Raw genomic sequence first — 19,534 nt, 5'->3', positions numbered from 1 at the left:
TTGAATTTGATTTTCTCTTCTTTTACTGGTTTTATAAAGTATAGGCTTAGATTATCGATTTTAGATTTTTTTTCCTTTTTTAATATATACATTCAGTTCTATAAATTTCCTTGAAAGTACTACATCCCACACATTTTGATAAGGCCTATTTTTATTTTAGTTTAGCTTAAAATATTTTTAAATTTATCTTGAGATATCTTTGACCCATGTATTACTTAAAAATATGGTTTTTGGCATACAAATATTTTGGAATTTTCCAGGTATATTTATGTTTTTGATTTCTAATTTAATTCCACTGTGGTCTCAGAACATAATTTGTATGATTTTTGTTCTTTTATATTTGTTTATGTGTATTATGTGCTTCAGGATGAATGGTCTATTTTGTTGAATCTTCTGTCTGAGCTTGAGAAAAATGTGTATGCTGCTCTTGTTAGATGAAGTATTCTATAAATGTCAATTAAAAAGAGTTGCTTGATGGTGCTATACAATTCAACTATGTCCTTACAAATGTTTTGGTTGCTGGATCTGTATATCATAGATAGAAGGGCGTTGGCATCTCTGACTATAATAGTGGAGTCTACTATTTCTCTTGCAGTCTATCATATTGTAAATGTGGAACACGCAACATATAGAGGATAAGTAACTTGGCCTTGTTCCCATGGCTATAAGTATATGCTTTAAAATGATCATGGAGGAACTAATTTGTTAACCTAATAAGTGATACTTATTTACATGCTCAGGAATGAATAAAATAGTGATGTACAAATGTAAAAAAAAAAAAAAAAAATTTACTTGGGTTTAAATGGTCAGGCCTCAATTCCTGGCAAGCATATAAAATACATAGTGTATTTATGAATCTGCACTAAGCATCATAGAAAATGGACAATTAAATTGTCTCATAGGTACAATGCATAGACTTCTTTTAATAAAAACAATCTCCCTGAAGAGAATACAATGTATTTCTCATACAAAATGGAAATAATTGCAAAATGTTTAGAGCCATTAGATGAAGATGGGCAGCATCATTGCATACAGTGTATGGAAGAATGGAAAAGAATGGCTCAACCTATGTGGGCTTCCTCTGTGTCCTGCAGATTGAAATAGACCTGAAAATATTTGCAGTGAGGTATAGGGCGGGGTTTTTAGGTGGGTTGAGTGGTTTATGTAGAGGTGTAGAAGGGTGTGGTGCGAAAAGTAGGTAGGTGGAAGAGGGAACGTTTAATTAAGTGTAACCTAAAATGAATTTGCACAGATAAGGACTTGGAGGCTGATGTCTATCAGGTAACCTTTTAACGTGAATCCTGTCATCACTGTATTATTGAGAGGCTATTTTTTTCTCTATTGAATTGTCTTGGCAACCTTGTCAAAAACCAATAAACTACAAATGTGAGGGTTTATTCTTGGGCTCTCAATTCTACTGCATTGATCTATATGTCTGTCCTTACGCCAGTTGTGCAGTATCTTGAAGTCGTAATTGCTGTAGCTTTTCATTAAGTTTTCATATCGCAAAGTATGAGTTCTGCAAGTTTGTTGTTCTTTTTGCAGACTATTTTGGCTATTCTGAATCCCTTGCATCTCTATATGAGGTTAAGGATAAGCATGTCAATCTTCAAAGAAGCCAGTGTGTATTTTGACAGGGGTCACATTAAATCTGTAGTAATTCAGGAAGTGCTGACATTTTAAAATTGAGGCAAAATTCATGCAACATGCAATTAGCCTATATAAAGTATACACTTTAGTGGCATTTATTGTATTCACAAGGTTGTGCTACCAACAGCTGTCTCTAGTTTCAAAATCTTTTCATCATCCCAGAAAGCATACCAAATGCATTCATGATCATTCCCCATTCCCCACCCCATAATGTAGTAACCATTAATCTGCTTTCTGCCTCTATGGATTTGACTATCATGGATATAGCATATAAAAGAACTCAGAGTGTATGTGACCATTTGTTTCTGGCTTCTTTCACTTATCATAGTGATTTGGAGGTTGACCTACTTGTAGAATGTATCATTATGTTATTCTTTTTGTGGGTGAATAATTTTCCATTTTCCATGCACTCATACAGCAATTTAAGCTTCATATGCTTATGGGCATTTGTGTTATTTACATTATAAATAATACTGCTATGAACATTTGAGTACATGTTTCTTCATGGATATTTTTCATTTTTCTTAAGTATAGTCCTGGATTGGGATTTGTGAGTCATATAGCAATTTTAGGGTTGTCTTTTTTAAAAACAAGTAAGCCTTTCTGCAGGAATGCAACATTTTACATTCTTACCAGTAATCAGCAAGGATTCCTATCTGTACATAATTGTTACTACTTGTAATTTTGTAATTTTTGTGTCACTGAAAGTAATTTTTTCTTGCTTGTCCTTCATGAGTAAACATATTGAGCATCTTTTCCCATGCTGTTTCTCATTTGCATATGTTTTTGCACAAATGATATTCAATCCTGCACTCATTTTTTACATTGAGTTTCATGTCTTCTTCTTGTTGAGCTATAAGAATTGTTTCCGTAATCTTGTCATTTAACCCATTAAAGTGTTTTACCCATATTACATAAATGATATGAAAACACTTCCTCCCATTCAGTAGGTTGTCAGTTTACATTTCAATTATGTCCCTTGATGTGCAAATATTTTAATTTTGATGAAGTCAAGTGTATCTATTTTTTCTTTTGGTCATTTAGTATCAAATCTATGAATACATTGGCAAATCTGAAGGCATTAAGGTTTACCCCAATATTTTTTTTCCCAAGTACCCAATTGCACATAGACCCTATATGTGACTTTACAGTTGGTGTTGGGATCCTGTTGATGACTCCAGATGTTGGAGGCAGAGCTCATATTCAGTTGGCTGCATTACATGTTTTTTTTTAATTTTTATTTTTTATATTTTATTCTAGCACTTTCATAGTTTTAATTCCCATCCTTGAATTTTCATCTACTTTCAGAGTTATTTTGAGTATGGCGTGAGGGATGGGGCCAATTTCTGTCATTTGCATGTGATTATCCAGATGTCCCCCCACTGTTTGCTGAAGAAACTCTTCTTTTACATTGAATGGTCTTGCCATGTTTGTTAGAAATGAATTGGTGATACATATTAAGGTTTATATCTAGATGTCCATTCAACTTGTATGATTGTTCTTGATGTCTCTCCTCATGCCAGTACCATAGTGTTTTGATTATTATAGCTTTGATTTGAAGTTTTGAAGTTGGGAAATTGAGTCCTCCCCTGTAGTTACATATGAATTGGGGATTGGCTATGCCATTTTTGCCAAAAAGGCCATTGTGATTTTGATAGGGATTACATTGAATATTCACATCATTTTGGAAAGCCATTGCCATCTTAATAAAATGATATCTTCCAATTCTTGAAGGTGGGGTGGTTTTCCATTTATTTAGGTATTCTCTATTATGGTTATTATTGTGAGCAACAGTTTGTCAGTTTTCATTGTATGAGTCTTTCCTATGGTTCCTCTAAGCTCCTTAGGCCTTTTATCCTTTTGGATGCTATTGTAAATTTAACTATTTCCTTGATTAAATTTCAGATAGTTTATTGTTGCTGTATAGAGACACATCTTAGTTTTGCATTGATCTTGTACCCTGAAATATTGTTGAAATCATTTATTGGCTCTAATTATTTTCTTTGTGGATTTTATGGACTTTTCTCCATATAGTATCATGTTATCTTCAAATAGAATTAGTCTTGCTTCCTCCTTTTCTACCTAAATGCCTTTTCTTTTTCTTGCTTAATTGCTCTGTCTAGGACTTAGTACTGTATTGAATAGAAGTAGTGAAAGTTGACATACTTGTGGTTATTTTTTATGGGTAATGGGTAGAGGTTCAAAAAAATTGAGGGAAAAGCCTAAGCCTAGATTGCCATGCCTGGAGTGTTAAAGGCAATTCTAGTGTAGGCTCAGAAGTAGACAAGAATTTGTACAGAGAGCCTAAATCATCTTAGAGATTATTTAAGTTGTATTGTTCAGTATATTGGTAGAGAAAGGAATATTAAAGCCATTCTGATGAGATGACAGATGGAAATGAGAAACAAGTTATGGAAAACTGGAATAAAGGTTTTCCTTGTTACAAATTTGCAAAGATGTTTGCAGAATTGTGTTCATGCCCTAGGGCTTTATGGAATGTGGATTTATGAGCAATTAGTTAGGATATCTGGCAGAAGGGATACATAAGCAGCAAGCATTCAGGGTGCTGCCTGGCTTCTTTTGGCCACTTACAGTAGAATGAGAGAAGAGAGATGTTTTCAAGCTGGAATTTATTGAGAAGAAAGGAAACAGTGGTAAAATTTGGGAAATCTCCAGCCTGGCCAAGTAAAGAGTGTAAAAGTACCTTTAGGAGAGCAAACCTAGGGAATGACCAAGCAATCATTTGCTAAAAAGGATTAGTATGTATAGAAAGGGGGCAGGTGCTATTCATCAAGACAATAGGAGGATGGTCCCAAAGGCATTTCAGAGATTTTCAAGGTAAGCTGGGACCTGTAGGACAACATTTCTAGAGAAGTGCCAGAGGAACCTTAGCATTTGTTGCTCTTCACAATGTGAGGAGTCTGCACCCTACGTATAGGACTAGCATTCATGTCAGTTCTGAAGAGTAGATTTGTTATCAAAGCAAATTTGGCCCCCTCTTGCTCACTTGCTCTAGCCCTCTCTCGCCCTTCTGCCTTGTTTCATGGGATAATGCAGCATGAAGGGCAAAACCAAAGGTCAGTGCCATGTTCTGGGACTTTCCAGCCTCTGGAACCATGAGAAATAAACAACTGCTTTAAATAAAGCGCTCAGTCTGTTGTATTCTTTCATACAACACAAAATGGATGAAGAAAGGGCACCAATGCACTTTTGATTATAATTTTGGGGGAAAGAAATATGCTGCATGGCTCACCTAGAGGCAAATAGTCTCCATAATGAAATTTATAGGCATGCCATGGATAAGGCATAGGAAATGAAATTTCAGTCAACTGATCTACAGTTTCTAGCCTGCCATATAGTAGTTTTGTGAGTAATAAATGCTTCAGGTTATGTGTGTATAACCTTACAGCAATGTGAGGTATTTTAAATTCACTGTAATTAAATATTCTGGTAAGTACTTGGTCAGATAATTTTATCAAATGTTTCCTAGGAAAAGCACAACTCACAGTCTGAGTTCACTATGGAAAACTTGGTGAGCACAGTATCTGATTTATTTGTTGCTGGGACAGAGACAACAAGCACCACTCTGAGATATGGACTTCTGCTCCTGCTGAAGCACCCAGAGGTCACAGGTATGAGCACAGATAATGAGCTAGCGAATTGCAGAAAAGATGGTGGGTAGATGTTGCTAGGGTCCTCTGTCTTTTGTATACTCCAGAAAGAGGAAAACTCTGGAAAAAGATATTTGTATTTGCCATCTTTGTGAACTATTTTCTTCAAGCGTTCAGCAGAGTGAATGAAATCAAAACTTGTACACCAAGATAGAGGATGATGGAATTTTTGGAACACCAGGATAAAAGAGAAAAGCATAAAATCTTTTAGAGAATTCTATTAGGTCATGTATAAAAGAATAGGCTGAGAAATATTCAGAATTCTCAATATTATTTTGCATATTAAAAGAAAAGCCTATGTTCAAACATGCGTGGGATTGCCACAAACTTTATACTCTATTTTCTCTTTCTCCAATACTGGAGGCTGAGCTCCATCTAAATATTAATATTTGAAACTAAGTCAGAGGACATCATGAGCTCCAGCTGTCAGGGCACCTCCTGTAGGAGAAGGAGTGTGTCAGGGAGGCTGCTGTGCACCAGCACTTCAGAGTGGGCTTGGTGGATAAGGCGTGTTGAGGGGAGACTCCAGGAACAAGGGAAAAGTGATCAATAGTCCGTGGTTTCCCAATAATTGGGAAATTATTAGTTGGAGTTTGAAAAATCCAAGTGAGCATTTGAAAATAATTCTAACTTGAGCAATAGAAATTATGAATTCAAGTAATAAGACATTTTTATGTCCAAGAAAGTACTAAAAATATAATGTAATCATAGTTGTCTTAGCAGGGAAGATTATTTATGTAGTCAGAATGATGTAAACAATGAATAGTGATATAAGAAAAAATTGTGGTCTAAATATATTCTGTTAAATAGAGGGAGAGGAATTGTGTGTGTGCATGTGTGTATCTGTTTGTGTGTGTGTGTGTGTCTATATATGGTGTGGACCCGGAGATTAAAATTCTCATCTCCTATACCAGGAAATCTTTAAATATTATTTAAGAATGGTTATGGAACAAATAGAAACATTATTTAGAAATATTAACATCAATTTAGAGGAAGCTGCTAGAATGCTCAAAGTGGCCACATTTGAGAAGATAAAGAGAGTACCATTCTAAATTCCACATGCATGCACACACACAGACACACAGAAAGAACACATACACATATATAGATCAATTCCAATGTATTTGTAAATCCCATACATTATTTTGTCAATAATGTAATTTTTTTATGTTTTTCATTTTGCAAGATTGCAACTTCTTGACTTAATTATGTTGTGTTTATTTTTTTAAATATTTTATGTTTATTACATTATATATAAAATAAATGTGGAGCAACATAGGTTCTATGTTTATGTGTATAATTTGCCCCATATGCTAATTTATAGGTATGTACTAATGCATTGTGATGCCTAGTTTGTAGGAGAGTGATATGTGTGTGTGTGTACATATATATTTATATTATGACAAATCTCAGCATAAGTCTAGGTGTACACATGTGCATATAACTCATGTACATAATGCTGTTGAAACACCTTCCTCATGCTTCATGTAATCTTAAATTTCTATAACAAATGTGCCATTTTTCTCTTTTTCCATCATTTCTTACTTGTGTCTTATCAGCTAAAGTCCAGAAAGAGATTGACCGTGTGATTGGCAGACATAGGAGCCCCTGCATGCAGGACAAGAGCCACATGCCCTACACGGATGCTGTGGTGCATGAGATCCAGAGATACATTGACCTGGTCCCCAATAATGTTCTGCATGCAGTGACCCGTGACATTAAATTCAGAAACTACCTGATCCCCAAGGTAAACTTGTTCGTCCTACACTGTACCTCAGTACTCTTGAAATCCCCAAATTCACAGTCTGGTTCCCATCCTCTACCAACACAAGATGAGAAGTGTAAAATTCATACATTCGGCAGCTTGTTGGACTTTGTGCTCTTTTGTTTGGGGTTATAAAGCTTTATAACAGGTCTTGCTTCCTGGTAGTGTGTGTCTTCCAAGTTGGTCCTGCCTCTTTAATATTGTTTTGGCTACTCTTAAGTGTTTATACTCTCAAATAGATGTTAAAAGTATCACTTTGTCAATTTCCCAAAACACTGTTTGGGAATTTTAACAGGATTATATTAAATCTGTAGTTCAATTTGGAAAGAATTAACATCTTGATGCCTTACATCGTTCAATTTATGCATATGGTTATGCTCCCAATCCATTTGGACTTTCTTCTATTTTCTCAGTATTGTGTTTTCAGTGGTGTGGTTTGCAAATCTTTGGCCAGATATTTGCTAAAGAATTAGTGTGTTTCTGCTATAAACTTCTAAGATGCGCTCTTCATTTCTTTATGCCTGCTATCTGGAAATACCATTGGTTTTATCATTCTGATTCCTTCATACGTAATAACCTTGATAAGTTGATTAATCATTGCTAATAATTTGTTGGTAATCTGGAATTTCTATGTACATTATCCTTCTGTTTAGGTTATTATTTGTTTCATTTTTATTTTGCAATTCTTGTGTCCTTAATTTCTCTTTATTGTATTATTGAACTGGTCAGGATTACAGGATAGTGTTGAATTGAATGATAATACTGGGCATCCCTGTTTCATTTCTGATCTGTAGGAATGATGGAGGTTTAGTATTTCATCATTGAGAAGGCCGCTTTAAGTAGATTTGGGTATATATTCTTTATGACATTAGGTAATTTTGCTCCCTTCTCTTATTTTTATATAATTTTTATCATGAATGTGTGGATAATATTTATCAAATCAGTTCTTGGCATCTCTTGGTGTTATATATTGGCCTCACTTTCTTCAATAAGTATGCATAAGTCTATACACATAGCTGGATTTGATCTCCTTAATATTATACAGAGACTTTTGTATTTTTATTCATAAGGCCTTTTGGTCTGTAATCTTTTCCTCACAATTTTTTTGTCAGAGTTTTGGTATCAAGATTATGGTGGTGTATAAAAGTAGGTGAGACATGTTCCATACTATGAGTCTGTTTTTATGACCTTCTCCTCCCCCTACTTTTCTTCTCCTGCCTACTTAGATGTATCATTGAATCATCTAATACATTCTGGCTAAATACTAGATGTTACATGTGAAAAAATGCAGAATTTGGGATGATGTTTATCTTCTTCCCAAAGGGAGCATTCTCCTCCCATGGCAGTCATAATGCTGCAACACCTCCAGCCCTGACTCCAAGGTGGACATGCTGTGAACACAGTTGATAGTTAACTATAGCCGTGAGCATACTTCTCTGATGTTTTCCCATCTCTGGATCTTGAGACCCATTTTTTTTCTTAGCAGCTATACAATGCCTTTTTCACATGGTTTCCATATTCATCCAGATGTTCTAGTTGCTATGCTGCAGGCTACTCTATTCCACCTGACCTAGACACATTATTGTCTAAATTAAAAATTATATTTAAAAATTATATATATGTATATATACGCATATTGTATTTTCATGGGGCAAAAATAAATGAGATTGGTAAGGTTGCAAATACTAATGTCATATCCTGGAGGAGACAGAACTGATAATTTTACCAAGAGGTTATGGGGCTCTCCCTGAGGTCATTGATTGGGTACAAGGATTAGCATTTCAGCTCATTCTGTTTTCACCAAGGACATAGCTAAGAAGGAATTTGCTTCTCCCTATTCAGGTCTGAGGGTAGTAGTAATGAAACTTGGTCTCCTGTAGCTATCTACATGGGAAATAGACTAAGGAATCAGACAGGGATATCCACTTCCCCACCCCCATCCACTGCATCAGACTGGGGACCTACCTCTGGGTTGCATTGCATCTGCTGAGATCTCCCATTCACCAGGCCATTGGGCAGCTCTTGCTGTGCCTGGTGAGTTTTGAATGGAGAGAGCCCAGAGCCCAAGGAATGACTCATTCATTTCCTTCTGTGCAGGACAGTCTAGTATAGAAATATGCAGCTCTGTGTGGCTAATTCCATCCTCTACAAGTGAGATAAATGGGTGCTTTTGCCACAGACTAGAGCCACTAATCTAGGTGGAGATAATGGTCTAAGACAGGAGTTGGCCAACATTTTCTATAATGGCCACATAGTAAATATTTTAGCCATTTCAGGCCGTAGGTTTTCTGCTGCACTACTGAGCTCTGCCAGTGTGGCATGGAAGCAGTCACAGACGATGTGTGAAAGAATGAGGAAGAATATGCGCCAATTTTTATAGAGAATGATATTTAAATTTCATACATTTTTCAGATCTCAAAAATGTTATTCTTTGGCATTAGTAAAAACATTTTTACTGATGGGCTATGCCAGAATAGGAGGTAGGTTGAATTCGTGCATGGTCTTGCAAGTACCATGTCGTTGAGCCTAAGAATACTGAATTATAGAAATGCCCCCTGTATTTCTGGAGACAAGATTTGATTTCAGAAGTCAAATAAAGCTTTGCCTTAAGGAAAAAATAAATGTGTTAGTTCAAAAGCTGCCTTGTCTCAGGAGGGCGTCTTGCTGGTCAGTAGAAGCTGCACTTCAAATAGACAGCTGTAAACTGGGCCTTTGGTTCTCACCTGTTTTGAAAGACAAGGCAGGCCTTCCTTAGAACCAAAGGTTGCTGGAGCTGACAGGTGGACCCCCCCGGAGATGAGAGCTAATCAGATAGATATGCTAATGCCCAAGCTGGGCCCAGATGGAATCATGAGGTTAAAGTAATTAACACAAAACACAGCCCATGTTGACTTCTGGGATCATCTCTGTCTCCAAGAACACAATCACCGGAGCCAAGATGTCTCTGTTTGTTGCTAAAGTAATAGCCTTATCATAAAACTTAGAAGTTTGCCCCAAGACGATTTTATAACCCATTGTTCCCCTGGTTAGAGTTAGTTAAAGGATCGGTAGTAGCCTTTTAGGAGACTTTGACCCTAGAGCAAACTGCCTGTTAGTATGAAAATCCCGTTGCCCTTGGCAACCGGAGCCTGTATGTACTCTATATAATACCTGTGTGGAGTTTCAGTCGGGGAGATATTTTATGCGGGTAAAATATTTCCTCTGGATACCCTCCTTTATCTATTTTCATAAACTTTTACTTTATAAACTATATCTTTGGCTCTGTGTATTATTATTGCCATTACTTTATCTTTTATTTCTGTTTCCTACTATATTTTTCATACTTTGCGATGACCCCTGCCTGAGAGACCTGATCGGAAGAAAAAACTTCTTTGCAGGGAGCGTAGCTAACTCCCTGCAAACTGGTGTAGTCAACTTAGAGACCATGATCGGAACAAAGAGAAAAGGACCTCTTTGCGGGGAGCGTAGCTAACTCCCCGCACCATGTTTGTGCCCAGTAGAAGACAATTCTGTTCAGTAGAAATTTATGCAATGATGTGAGGCTGATTGTGCTTTTGTGCCCCATATCTGAAGAATATTTGCCACTGAATGGCTCAGAGATTTACCTTTATCTTTTTATAGATGTTTTATTGTTTTAGCACTCTGTTTATATAAAGATACAATTCAAGTTAATTTTCATTTATGATGTGGAGTAGTAATGGTCATGCTGCAATTTTTTCCTTATGAATTTCCAGGTGTTTGAGTATCATTTGTTGAAAGCATATCTGCTTTTATATCTTTAAGAAACATTTTCATGTATTAATTGTTTAAACATTCAGAGAATAATTTTAAAAATTAAATTATAGGCATTTAATATTACAAATTTAGAGATGGATTTTCCCCATATTTTTATTTAAAAAATTTAATCTAAATAAAATTAAAACACATATAGACATATATGTCTATATATATGAACATGTGTATGTATCTACTTTTATATTTTTCTATCCATTTCTCTATATATCAGCACTTTCCCATGTAGGCCCCAAGAGTAAAGATTTTCTCCTAACTTAATAAAAATAGCATTCACATTCAGGAGTTACTGTTACAATAATATGATCTAATATATAGCCTATATGTAAATTTTTCCAATTTTACTAGAAATATTTTAGCTTTTATTCTCTTGCCATTTACCATCCAGTCAAGGAACAAACATGTAATTTGCTTATTGTGCTCTTTAGTCTCCTGTGACCAGGACACAGTTACTTTCCTTTGTTTGTTTCCTTTCAGTATGTTGAGTCCAGGCTAGTAGCCATTTAAAATGTTCCTTAGGCGGTTTTTGTATGATTGTTTTCTGAAGATTAGGTTCCAGTTATGATTTTGGAAAAATAAGGCATAGGTGCTTTGAATATCCCACAGATTCTCATTGGTGAGGTGGGGGCACATATGTCACTTGTGCCACTATTGGTTAAGTTCATTTCCTCAGTAATAAGGTGGTATCTGCCAGATCTCTGCATCACAGAGGTTTTGCTCTTCATATATGATTAATAAGTATCCATGGCACGGTACATTAAGACTTTATGTAAATCCGGCTTCCCAAATCACACACCCAACAGTTTCAGCTTTAACTGATGATCCTGATCTGAGTAGTCACAAACTGAGCATTTTTCTAATTTCATCATTCCTTCTGTGGTTGTAAGTTAGGATCAATCGCTAATGAATATCTCCCCCATGATTTTATATCAAGACAAAAATCCTGCTTGGCAAAGATAAACACTCAGTATTTTATTCTTGTTACTGTACTTCTTGTTTTCATGTTGGATGATGTCATTTTAAACATTACTAGGTCATATGATCTAGTTTAAAAGAGTCATATGAACTGGTACTCTGGATATTTTAAGTGCCAACAGAGATTTCGATTTTACACCATAGTCTCTATATAGGATATGTGAAAACTGAAGTGATGAAATAGTGCAGCCTGTGGGGATAGACCCTGGCTTCCAACCTTGATGATAAAGACAACAGAGTCAGAAGGTTTATCACCGCAGTGACCAGGTGCTCAGGATTTCAACTATGATTGGAGAGCACTGCAGCAAGATCATCACCACTGGTCTTAAACTCATCCTTGTTGATTCCTGGGTCTGTGTGTCTGGAACTGTTCCTGCTCTTCTTTGGACCTGTGTTTCTTCATGTATAGATTAAAAGATTTATCTAGGTAATTACTATTGTTTCTTAAAGCTTTGTGACTCCTTCATAACTTGGTTACCTATGTCTGTTTCATCCAGGGCACACCCATATTAACATCCCTGACATCTGTGCTGCACGATGACAAAGAATTCCCCAACCCAGAAAAGTTCGACCCTGGTCATTTTCTGGATGAAAGTGGCAACTTTAAAAAAAGCAGCTTCTTCATGCCTTTCTCAACAGGTAATAGAAATTTATTTCCTTTGTTATTGTAGAGGACAAGAAAACTTTTTGGGATTAGTTGGAACTTACATGGTTTCTCCTCTGGGGCTGGTGGGAATGCTCCTTGTGCATGATCAGGAGCACCACTGCCAACACCTATGCAACCCAGAAAGGGCAAGGTTTTATTACTTGAGCGCATGGCAAAGAGTGCAAAGAAGAAATGGAATTTGACCTGTGACCTGAATTTAGTCTCTGAAAAGTGCATCTTGGCCAAAAGGAACAGCTTAGTATAAAACTTCAAGTTTTATACTAGTGTGTATGGCTTGAGCTGAGCATAGAGAATATGAAGAGTGGAAGGAAAGGACATGGAATTTCAGAGTAGGAACAGGAAACATGAGGATATGGATGTGGTTGTGTAGATTTATAGATATAAACTCAAAATGTCAAGGGAGCTGTTATAATGTGGGAATACTTAATGAATTTCTTGGTATGGAGCTGTTATTCAGGACCATTTGTTGAATGAGGGGTCTTTGTTAAGATCAGATGTCAGGTGGATGGCAAGTGTGCCTATTCTTTGTTCAGTTGTCTATCCAGTCATCTTTCCATCCATCCATCAATTCATTCTTCCATCCAAACATTCATCAAAGAGGGACAGTCACAAACACAGTACCTGTTACAGTCACAGTTGCACATCAGTAGTAACTCCCCCTGCTGTTTATTACTTCCAGGAAAACGGATTTGTGTGGGAGAGGGACTGGCCCGCATGGAGCTGTTTTTATTCCTGACCAGCATTTTACAGAACTTTAACCTGAAATCTTCGATTGATCCAAAGAAGCTCAATGCCACTTCGATTTCTGCTGCGACTATTTCTTTGCCACCCTTGTACAAGATCTGCTTCATTCCTGTGTGACAAAGGTCATATCCTCTGCCTGCTGTGTCTGTTTTCTGCCTCTCCCTCTTATCAATGGTGTCCTCCACCTCCTTGCTATTATTAGGGATGTCTTCTCTGATCTGTTGTCTCACATCTTCCCATTCCCTTAAGATGCAGTGAACATCCAGTGTCCATTAAGGTGAGTTTCTGGAATTTTACACATAACTGTATTTATATCTGCTCTTCCTCGTACTCTGTAACACAGCATTTACTGCCACATGTGACAATACTTACCTAGTGTTGAGTTGTTAATATGTTATCACTAGAAAACACAGTAAAATGATTAATGTGTGATAATTCAGAGCCATTTCTCCCGTGCATGTTTTAAATAAAAAGTATTATTAATTGCTGAGTCAGATTGCAGACTTTCCTTCTTTTGTGCATAATGCAAGTAGGAAATTAAAGAAAACAGAGTCCCTGGAGGCCATGCTGGTCCTCATAATGATAAGCACAGAGAGAGACAAAGGGGAAGAGGGCAGGGAAGCTCTCTTGGAGGAGTTTCTCCAAGAGTTACTGGAGGTTTGCATTTGAAAGAGAGAACCTATGTCCAGGGGCAGCTCTAACCTTTATATTGATCGGATCAGTGACAGTTCGGAATGGACATAAGTGTTGGAATTCCTGTTCTGCTTGAGCGTTACTGTAAATACCAAGTAAAGATTTGGAATGTTCTTTTCACTTTCTACCCAACTTAGAATCAACTATGAATATATGGTTTCATATTGCTACTCATGTGTTCTGAGTGTAATAATTCTCTTCCTAGACAAGAACATCATCTCTGGAAAGCCTCACCAGACTGTATTATTCTTCTACTTTCTATCTCTATGTTTTACACATATTTGTGGTAGTAATTTGATGTTTTGGTGGTAAAATAAGTCTCATAGCATCTTAACAGCATCAACAAGTGAACATGTATATGTGACCAACTCTTCTCATCTTTCCCCCATTTTTCTGTTTTGAAGTAAGATGCGAAATGATATAACCTATTAACATTTTCCAAGCTCTTCTAGAGAAAGCCATTTATACTTGGCATGCATTCATAATTTAACACATGCATATAGTTGTACGTATATCACTATGCATGTATGTGTGCATAGGTGTAAATTAAAATATAGCACATATTATATACAAGCATATACATGTGGATTTAAAAGTCATTCTTTAAAATACTGGGTTCATATTACACATACTATTAAAGAACTTGCTGGTGTTTACTGAACAATATGCCAGGTTGCCAGGTAAACGTCTGAGGTTATAGAAACATGGGTAAATTATTTGACAGGACTAGTTACATATGAGTAAATGGAAATAGCTATTAAACTTATTAAAATAGCTTAATAAAAAGTACAAATTAAACCTACATTATCCTCCATTAACTTTCTTGGTTGGCAAATGAAAAAATTTTAATTTGTTAGTAAATCTTTGGGAAACAGGCAGTCTTTTATTTTTTAATATCCTGTTTCCAATTTTATTGATTTCTGTTCTAATTTCTATGATTTCTTTTCTTCTGCTTACTTAGGAATAAAGTAGCTCTTCATTTTCCAGTTTCCTAATATGGATGCTTAGAGTACTGATTTTATATCATTCTACTTTTTTTTTTTTTTGAATGTCACCAGATAATTAAATTTTTATTGAAGCTTAAATTCTGGTACAGAAATACATTTCAACTGATTTAAGTCCAACACCAATGAAAGGAGAAAGTATAGCACCAAAACTTTCCCTCCTCTATCATACTAAAGATTACTTTAGATTACTATTCAATCTAGTTCTCATTTTTCTAGGCTGTGTTCCACACAAATGTGCAGGTTTTCAATATTAGAATTATTAAATCTATTAGGAAAAAAAATCACACCTCAAGCCAATAAATGTTATCAAATCTACTGGGATACTGTTCAAGAACAAAATCCACTTTTGAGCATTGGTCCTCAAAACAGAGCAATTTTGTTACTTGATGTTGGTCTGTCAGGAGTTCTGTTTCTTCCTGATTGAGCCTAGGGAGGTTGTGTGTTTCCAAGAATTTGTCCATTTCCTCAATGTTTTCAAGGTTATGTACATAGAGATTTTTTTTAAAGTATTCAAAGATGATATTTTGTATTTCTGTGGTACCAGTTGTAATATCTCCTTTTTTGTTTCTGATTGAGCTTATTAAAGTCCTTTCTTTTCTGTTTCTAGTTAATCTATTGAGAGGTCTGTTGATTTTGTTCATTTTTTTTCAAAGAACCAACTTTTTGTTTTATTAATCTTCTGTATAACTCTTTTGTTATTGATTTCATTTAGTTCTGCTCTGACCTTAGTTATTTCTTTTCTTCTGCTGTGTTTAGGATTACTTTGCACTTCCTTTTCCAATTCCTTGAAATGATTTATTAGACTGTCGATTTATGATCCTTCTGTCTTTTGGAGGTAGGCATGTATAGCTATGAATTTTTCTCCTATGATTGCTTTTGCAAAATCCCACAGATTTTGGTAACTTGTGCCCCCTTTGTCATTTAGTTTCAAGAGTCTTTTCGTTTCCATCACAATTTCCTCCTTGAACCTAATAATTGTTCAGCAGGATGTTTTTTAATTTCCATGACTTTGTGTATAGTTCAGCATTTCTGTTGGAATTTCTAATTTTATTCCACTGTGGTCTGAGAAGATACATGGTATAATTTCTATTAAATTTGTTGAGGCATGTTTTATGACCTAGAATGTGATCAATCCTACAGAATGTTCCATAAGCTGATGAGAAGAACATATATTCAGTAGTTTAGGGGTAGAATGTTCTGTAAATGTCTGTTAGGCCCATTTTTTCTCAAGTCCTGTTTAAGTTCATTGTTTCTCTGTTTATTTTCTGATTAGAGGATCTATCCCATTCTGTCAGTGGGGTTTTGAAATCCATGACTATTATGATGTTGCTGTTTTTCATTTTGTTTAGATCAAGTAAGGTGTGCTTTATAAATCCTAGGGGCATAAATATTTAGGATTGTTATGTCTTCTTGTTGAATTGCTCCATTCATCATTATATGATGACCATCTTTGTCTTTCTTTACTTTTGTTGATTTGAAGTCTATGTTATCTGATATGAAAATGGCTACACCAGCTTTCTTTTGGTTTCCATTTGCATGGAATATTGTTTTCCATCCTTTACCTTGAGTCTGAATGAGTCCTTCCTTGTTGCTTAGATGCATTTCTTGGAAACAGCAGATACTTGGCTTATATTTTTTTTATCCATACATCCAGCCTATTTCTCTTCAGTGGGAAGTTCAATTTGTTCACATTTATTGAAAGAATTGATAAGTGGGGTAAATTTCTGTTCATCCTGTTATGCAGAACTTTATTGCTTTGTTTTACCTCTTGAGCCATTATGGTATCTAAGCTTTGACCTTTAGCTTTTGGGTGATTTTACACTGGAGGGTATCTATTGTGCTGATCCATATATAATGCAGATCTGAGTACTTCCTGCATGGCAGGTCTAGTTATGACAAATTTTCTCAATGTTTGCTTGTCGGGGGAAGACTTAATTTCTCCATCAAATGTGAAACTCAGTTTTTCAGGATACAAACTTGTAGGCTGGCATTTTTTCTGTTTAAGAAGACTGAAGATGGGGGCCCACTCCCTTCTGGCTTGTCAGGTTTCCATTGAGAAATCTGCTGTGATCCTGATGAATTTTCCCTTGTAGGCCAGTTTTTGCTTACATCTAGCTGCTTGTAGAATTTTCTCTTTCATTTTGACTTTAGCCAAGTTGGTTACTATCTGTCTTGAAGATATCCTATTTGCTGTGAATCTTCCTGGAATTTGATGACCGTCTTGTATCTGGATATCTAGATCTCTCGTGATGCTATGGAAATTTTCATCCATAATTCCCTCAAATAGATTTTCCATGTTTTTAGTGCTTTCTTCTTCTCCCTCAGGGATACCTATAATTTGTATGTTTGTTCACTTTTCATAGTCCCATATCTCTCTAAGGGATTGCTCTGCCCTTGTTTTTCTCTTCTCTGCCTCTTTAAATGATGGGGTTAAGTCAACAGCCTTGTCTTCAAGCTCTGAGATTCTTTCCTCTCCTTGGTTTATTCTGTTGCTGAAACTTTTTGTTGTGTTTTGGAAATCCCTGAATGACTCTTTCATTTCTTTACATTCTTGTATATCTTTCCTAATTTTGTCCTCTTTAGTGACTTTTTCATTAATTTCCTGAAATATTTTTTGGGCTTTTTTTATTGGTTTTTAAATTTCTTTTCAATTCCATTCATCTTATTTGCCATCCATTTTTTGAATTCCACACCAGTATTTATTATTACAGCAAATAGTTGTCTTTTGTTACAGAATTATGTGTACAGCTCATTCTTTGAGGTTTCCAGGGGAACCTTACCTAATTCTGTTTACAAGAATAGATAGTTACAAAATGTTTCTAAGATAAGCATGTTAAGCCCTAAGTTAGAAAGAGACCTAGCTGAGCATACAAATTAAAGATAAAATGTATAAAGTGAGAACACTGAGTCTGTGTACTACTCTAATCTACTTCTTCTAAACACAAACATATATTCAGGAGTGAAGCAGGAATAGCCTTGAAGTCTAGGATAGTTCCAGCTGCACGTTATCTGCTGGGCAGGCATTTTAATCAGCTTCTCCACCAAGGACCCAAACCCAGCTTCTGACTTGCAAAAAAGCTCAAGGCGATGGCCAGCAGCAAAGAAGAAATGTTGCTGTGCAGACATCCTCCGACAGTGCCTGTCTTTGTTGGAAACAGCTTCTATTCTGTGAACTAATATGTCCACAGATTCCTTCAAAGCAAAGCCCTGCAAAACTCCTAAAAACTTTCACATCTCTTAGCCTATTTTCCCAACACAAGTGGACCTCATTCGGCAGGACTGATGCTGTGTCATTAGGCTTCTAGGAGGTTGTACGGGCTAAAAGTAAAGCCCACTGTCCTGAGTCAATATTTTTTCACCTAAGTTTCTTTTTCATTAAATAGAATATGCATTTACTGTAGATTAACAGTTTTAAAGAAGAAAAAAATTCACTGACAATATTAAGAGATAATAGTTAACATTTTTAATATAACTTCTTTCTTTTAATTACCTTTATGAATATGTGTGTGAACAAAAAAAGGAATTTTAAATACATTTAGCTTTGTAAAAATTCCCTCTTTCACTTAATAGTGTATAAGCATGCTTCACTCTTTTCTTGCCCTATCATTTAGATTTTCAATCTCTGTCTTTTTTACATATTCCTTTTCTATGAGTAGTATGTTCACCTTTTCCTCTGTCTTCCTAAACATGTGGAATCTAGTTATTCTGTTTTATTAATATTTTTCTTGGCCGGGCGCGGTGGCTCACGCCTGTAATCCTAGCACTCTGGGAGGCCGAGGTGGGCGGATCGTTTGACCTCAGGGGTTCGAGACCAGCCTGAGCAAGAGCGAGACCCCATCTCTACTAAAAATACAAAGAAATTATATGGACAGCTAAAAATATATATAGAAAAAAAATTAGCCGGGCATGGTGGTGCATGCCTGTAGTCCCAGCTACTCGGGAGGCTGAGACAGGAGGATCCCTTGAGCTCAGGAGTTTGAGGTTGCTGTGAGCTAGGCTAACGCCACGGCACTCACTCTAGCCTGGGCAACAGAGTGAGACTCTGTCTCAAAAAAAAAAAAAAAAAAAAAAAAAAAAGAAAAAAAAAATATATTTTTCTTGTCATGAATTCAATCCTCTGTGTAATTTGTAGGTCTGCTTTTATTGATTACTTTTCTCCCCTCATTACCGGTCACATTTCCCACTTGCTAGCATGCCTGGTAATTTTTGTTTGTATGCAAACTATTGCAATTTTAGGTCAAGGCTGCAGAATATTTGTATGTTCTCATAAATATTTCTGTGTGTTCTTCGAGATGTAGTTAAGTTACTTGAAAAGAGTTTCATCCTTCCCCAAATTGTGTTTAAGTTTTATTAGGGGGTACTAGAGTAACTGTTAGCCTAGGCTTATTTTGCCCCACTACTGAGGCAATATGCTTCCGAGTACTCTACCTGATGTCCTGTGAATTATGAGGTTTTTCATGCTGGATGACAGGGAGTATCACTGACATTGTGTGAGCCCCTGGCATTGTTTCTTATGCTCCTTTCAGGTGGTTATTTCTTTGACCTCAGATAATTTCCTCACACACATAAG

The 19,534-nt window shown here is 36.1% G+C and overlaps 1 protein-coding gene across 2 annotated transcripts in view; it reads left to right on the top strand.

Annotated features, from left to right (window-relative positions):
• The window catches only part of LOC138376065 (cytochrome P450 2C20-like), a 32,132-nt gene extending 18,150 nt beyond the window's left edge, over positions 1 to 13,982 (top strand). Inside the window, exons 5-8 of one of the 2 annotated variants that reach the window (XM_069460051.1) lie at positions 5,141 to 5,282; positions 6,881 to 7,068; positions 12,351 to 12,492; positions 13,200 to 13,982. In XM_069460051.1, coding sequence (XP_069316152.1) covers positions 5,141 to 5,282; positions 6,881 to 7,068; positions 12,351 to 12,492; positions 13,200 to 13,381 — 654 coding nt within the window. In that variant the 3' untranslated portion in view covers positions 13,382 to 13,982. The remainder of the gene's footprint in view (positions 1 to 5,140; positions 5,283 to 6,880; positions 7,069 to 12,350; positions 12,493 to 13,199) is intronic. The other variant, XM_069460050.1, reaches the window with a different exon arrangement.
• Positions 13,983 to 19,534: the final 5,552 nt, after the last annotated feature.

Source organism: Eulemur rufifrons, chromosome 28 (assembly GCF_041146395.1).
Source record: "Eulemur rufifrons isolate Redbay chromosome 28, OSU_ERuf_1, whole genome shotgun sequence".
Classification (NCBI taxonomy): Eukaryota; Metazoa; Chordata; class Mammalia; order Primates; family Lemuridae; genus Eulemur; species Eulemur rufifrons.
The sequence above is the reverse complement of the archived record's forward strand: the minus strand, read 5'-3'. Positions and strand labels throughout refer to the sequence as shown.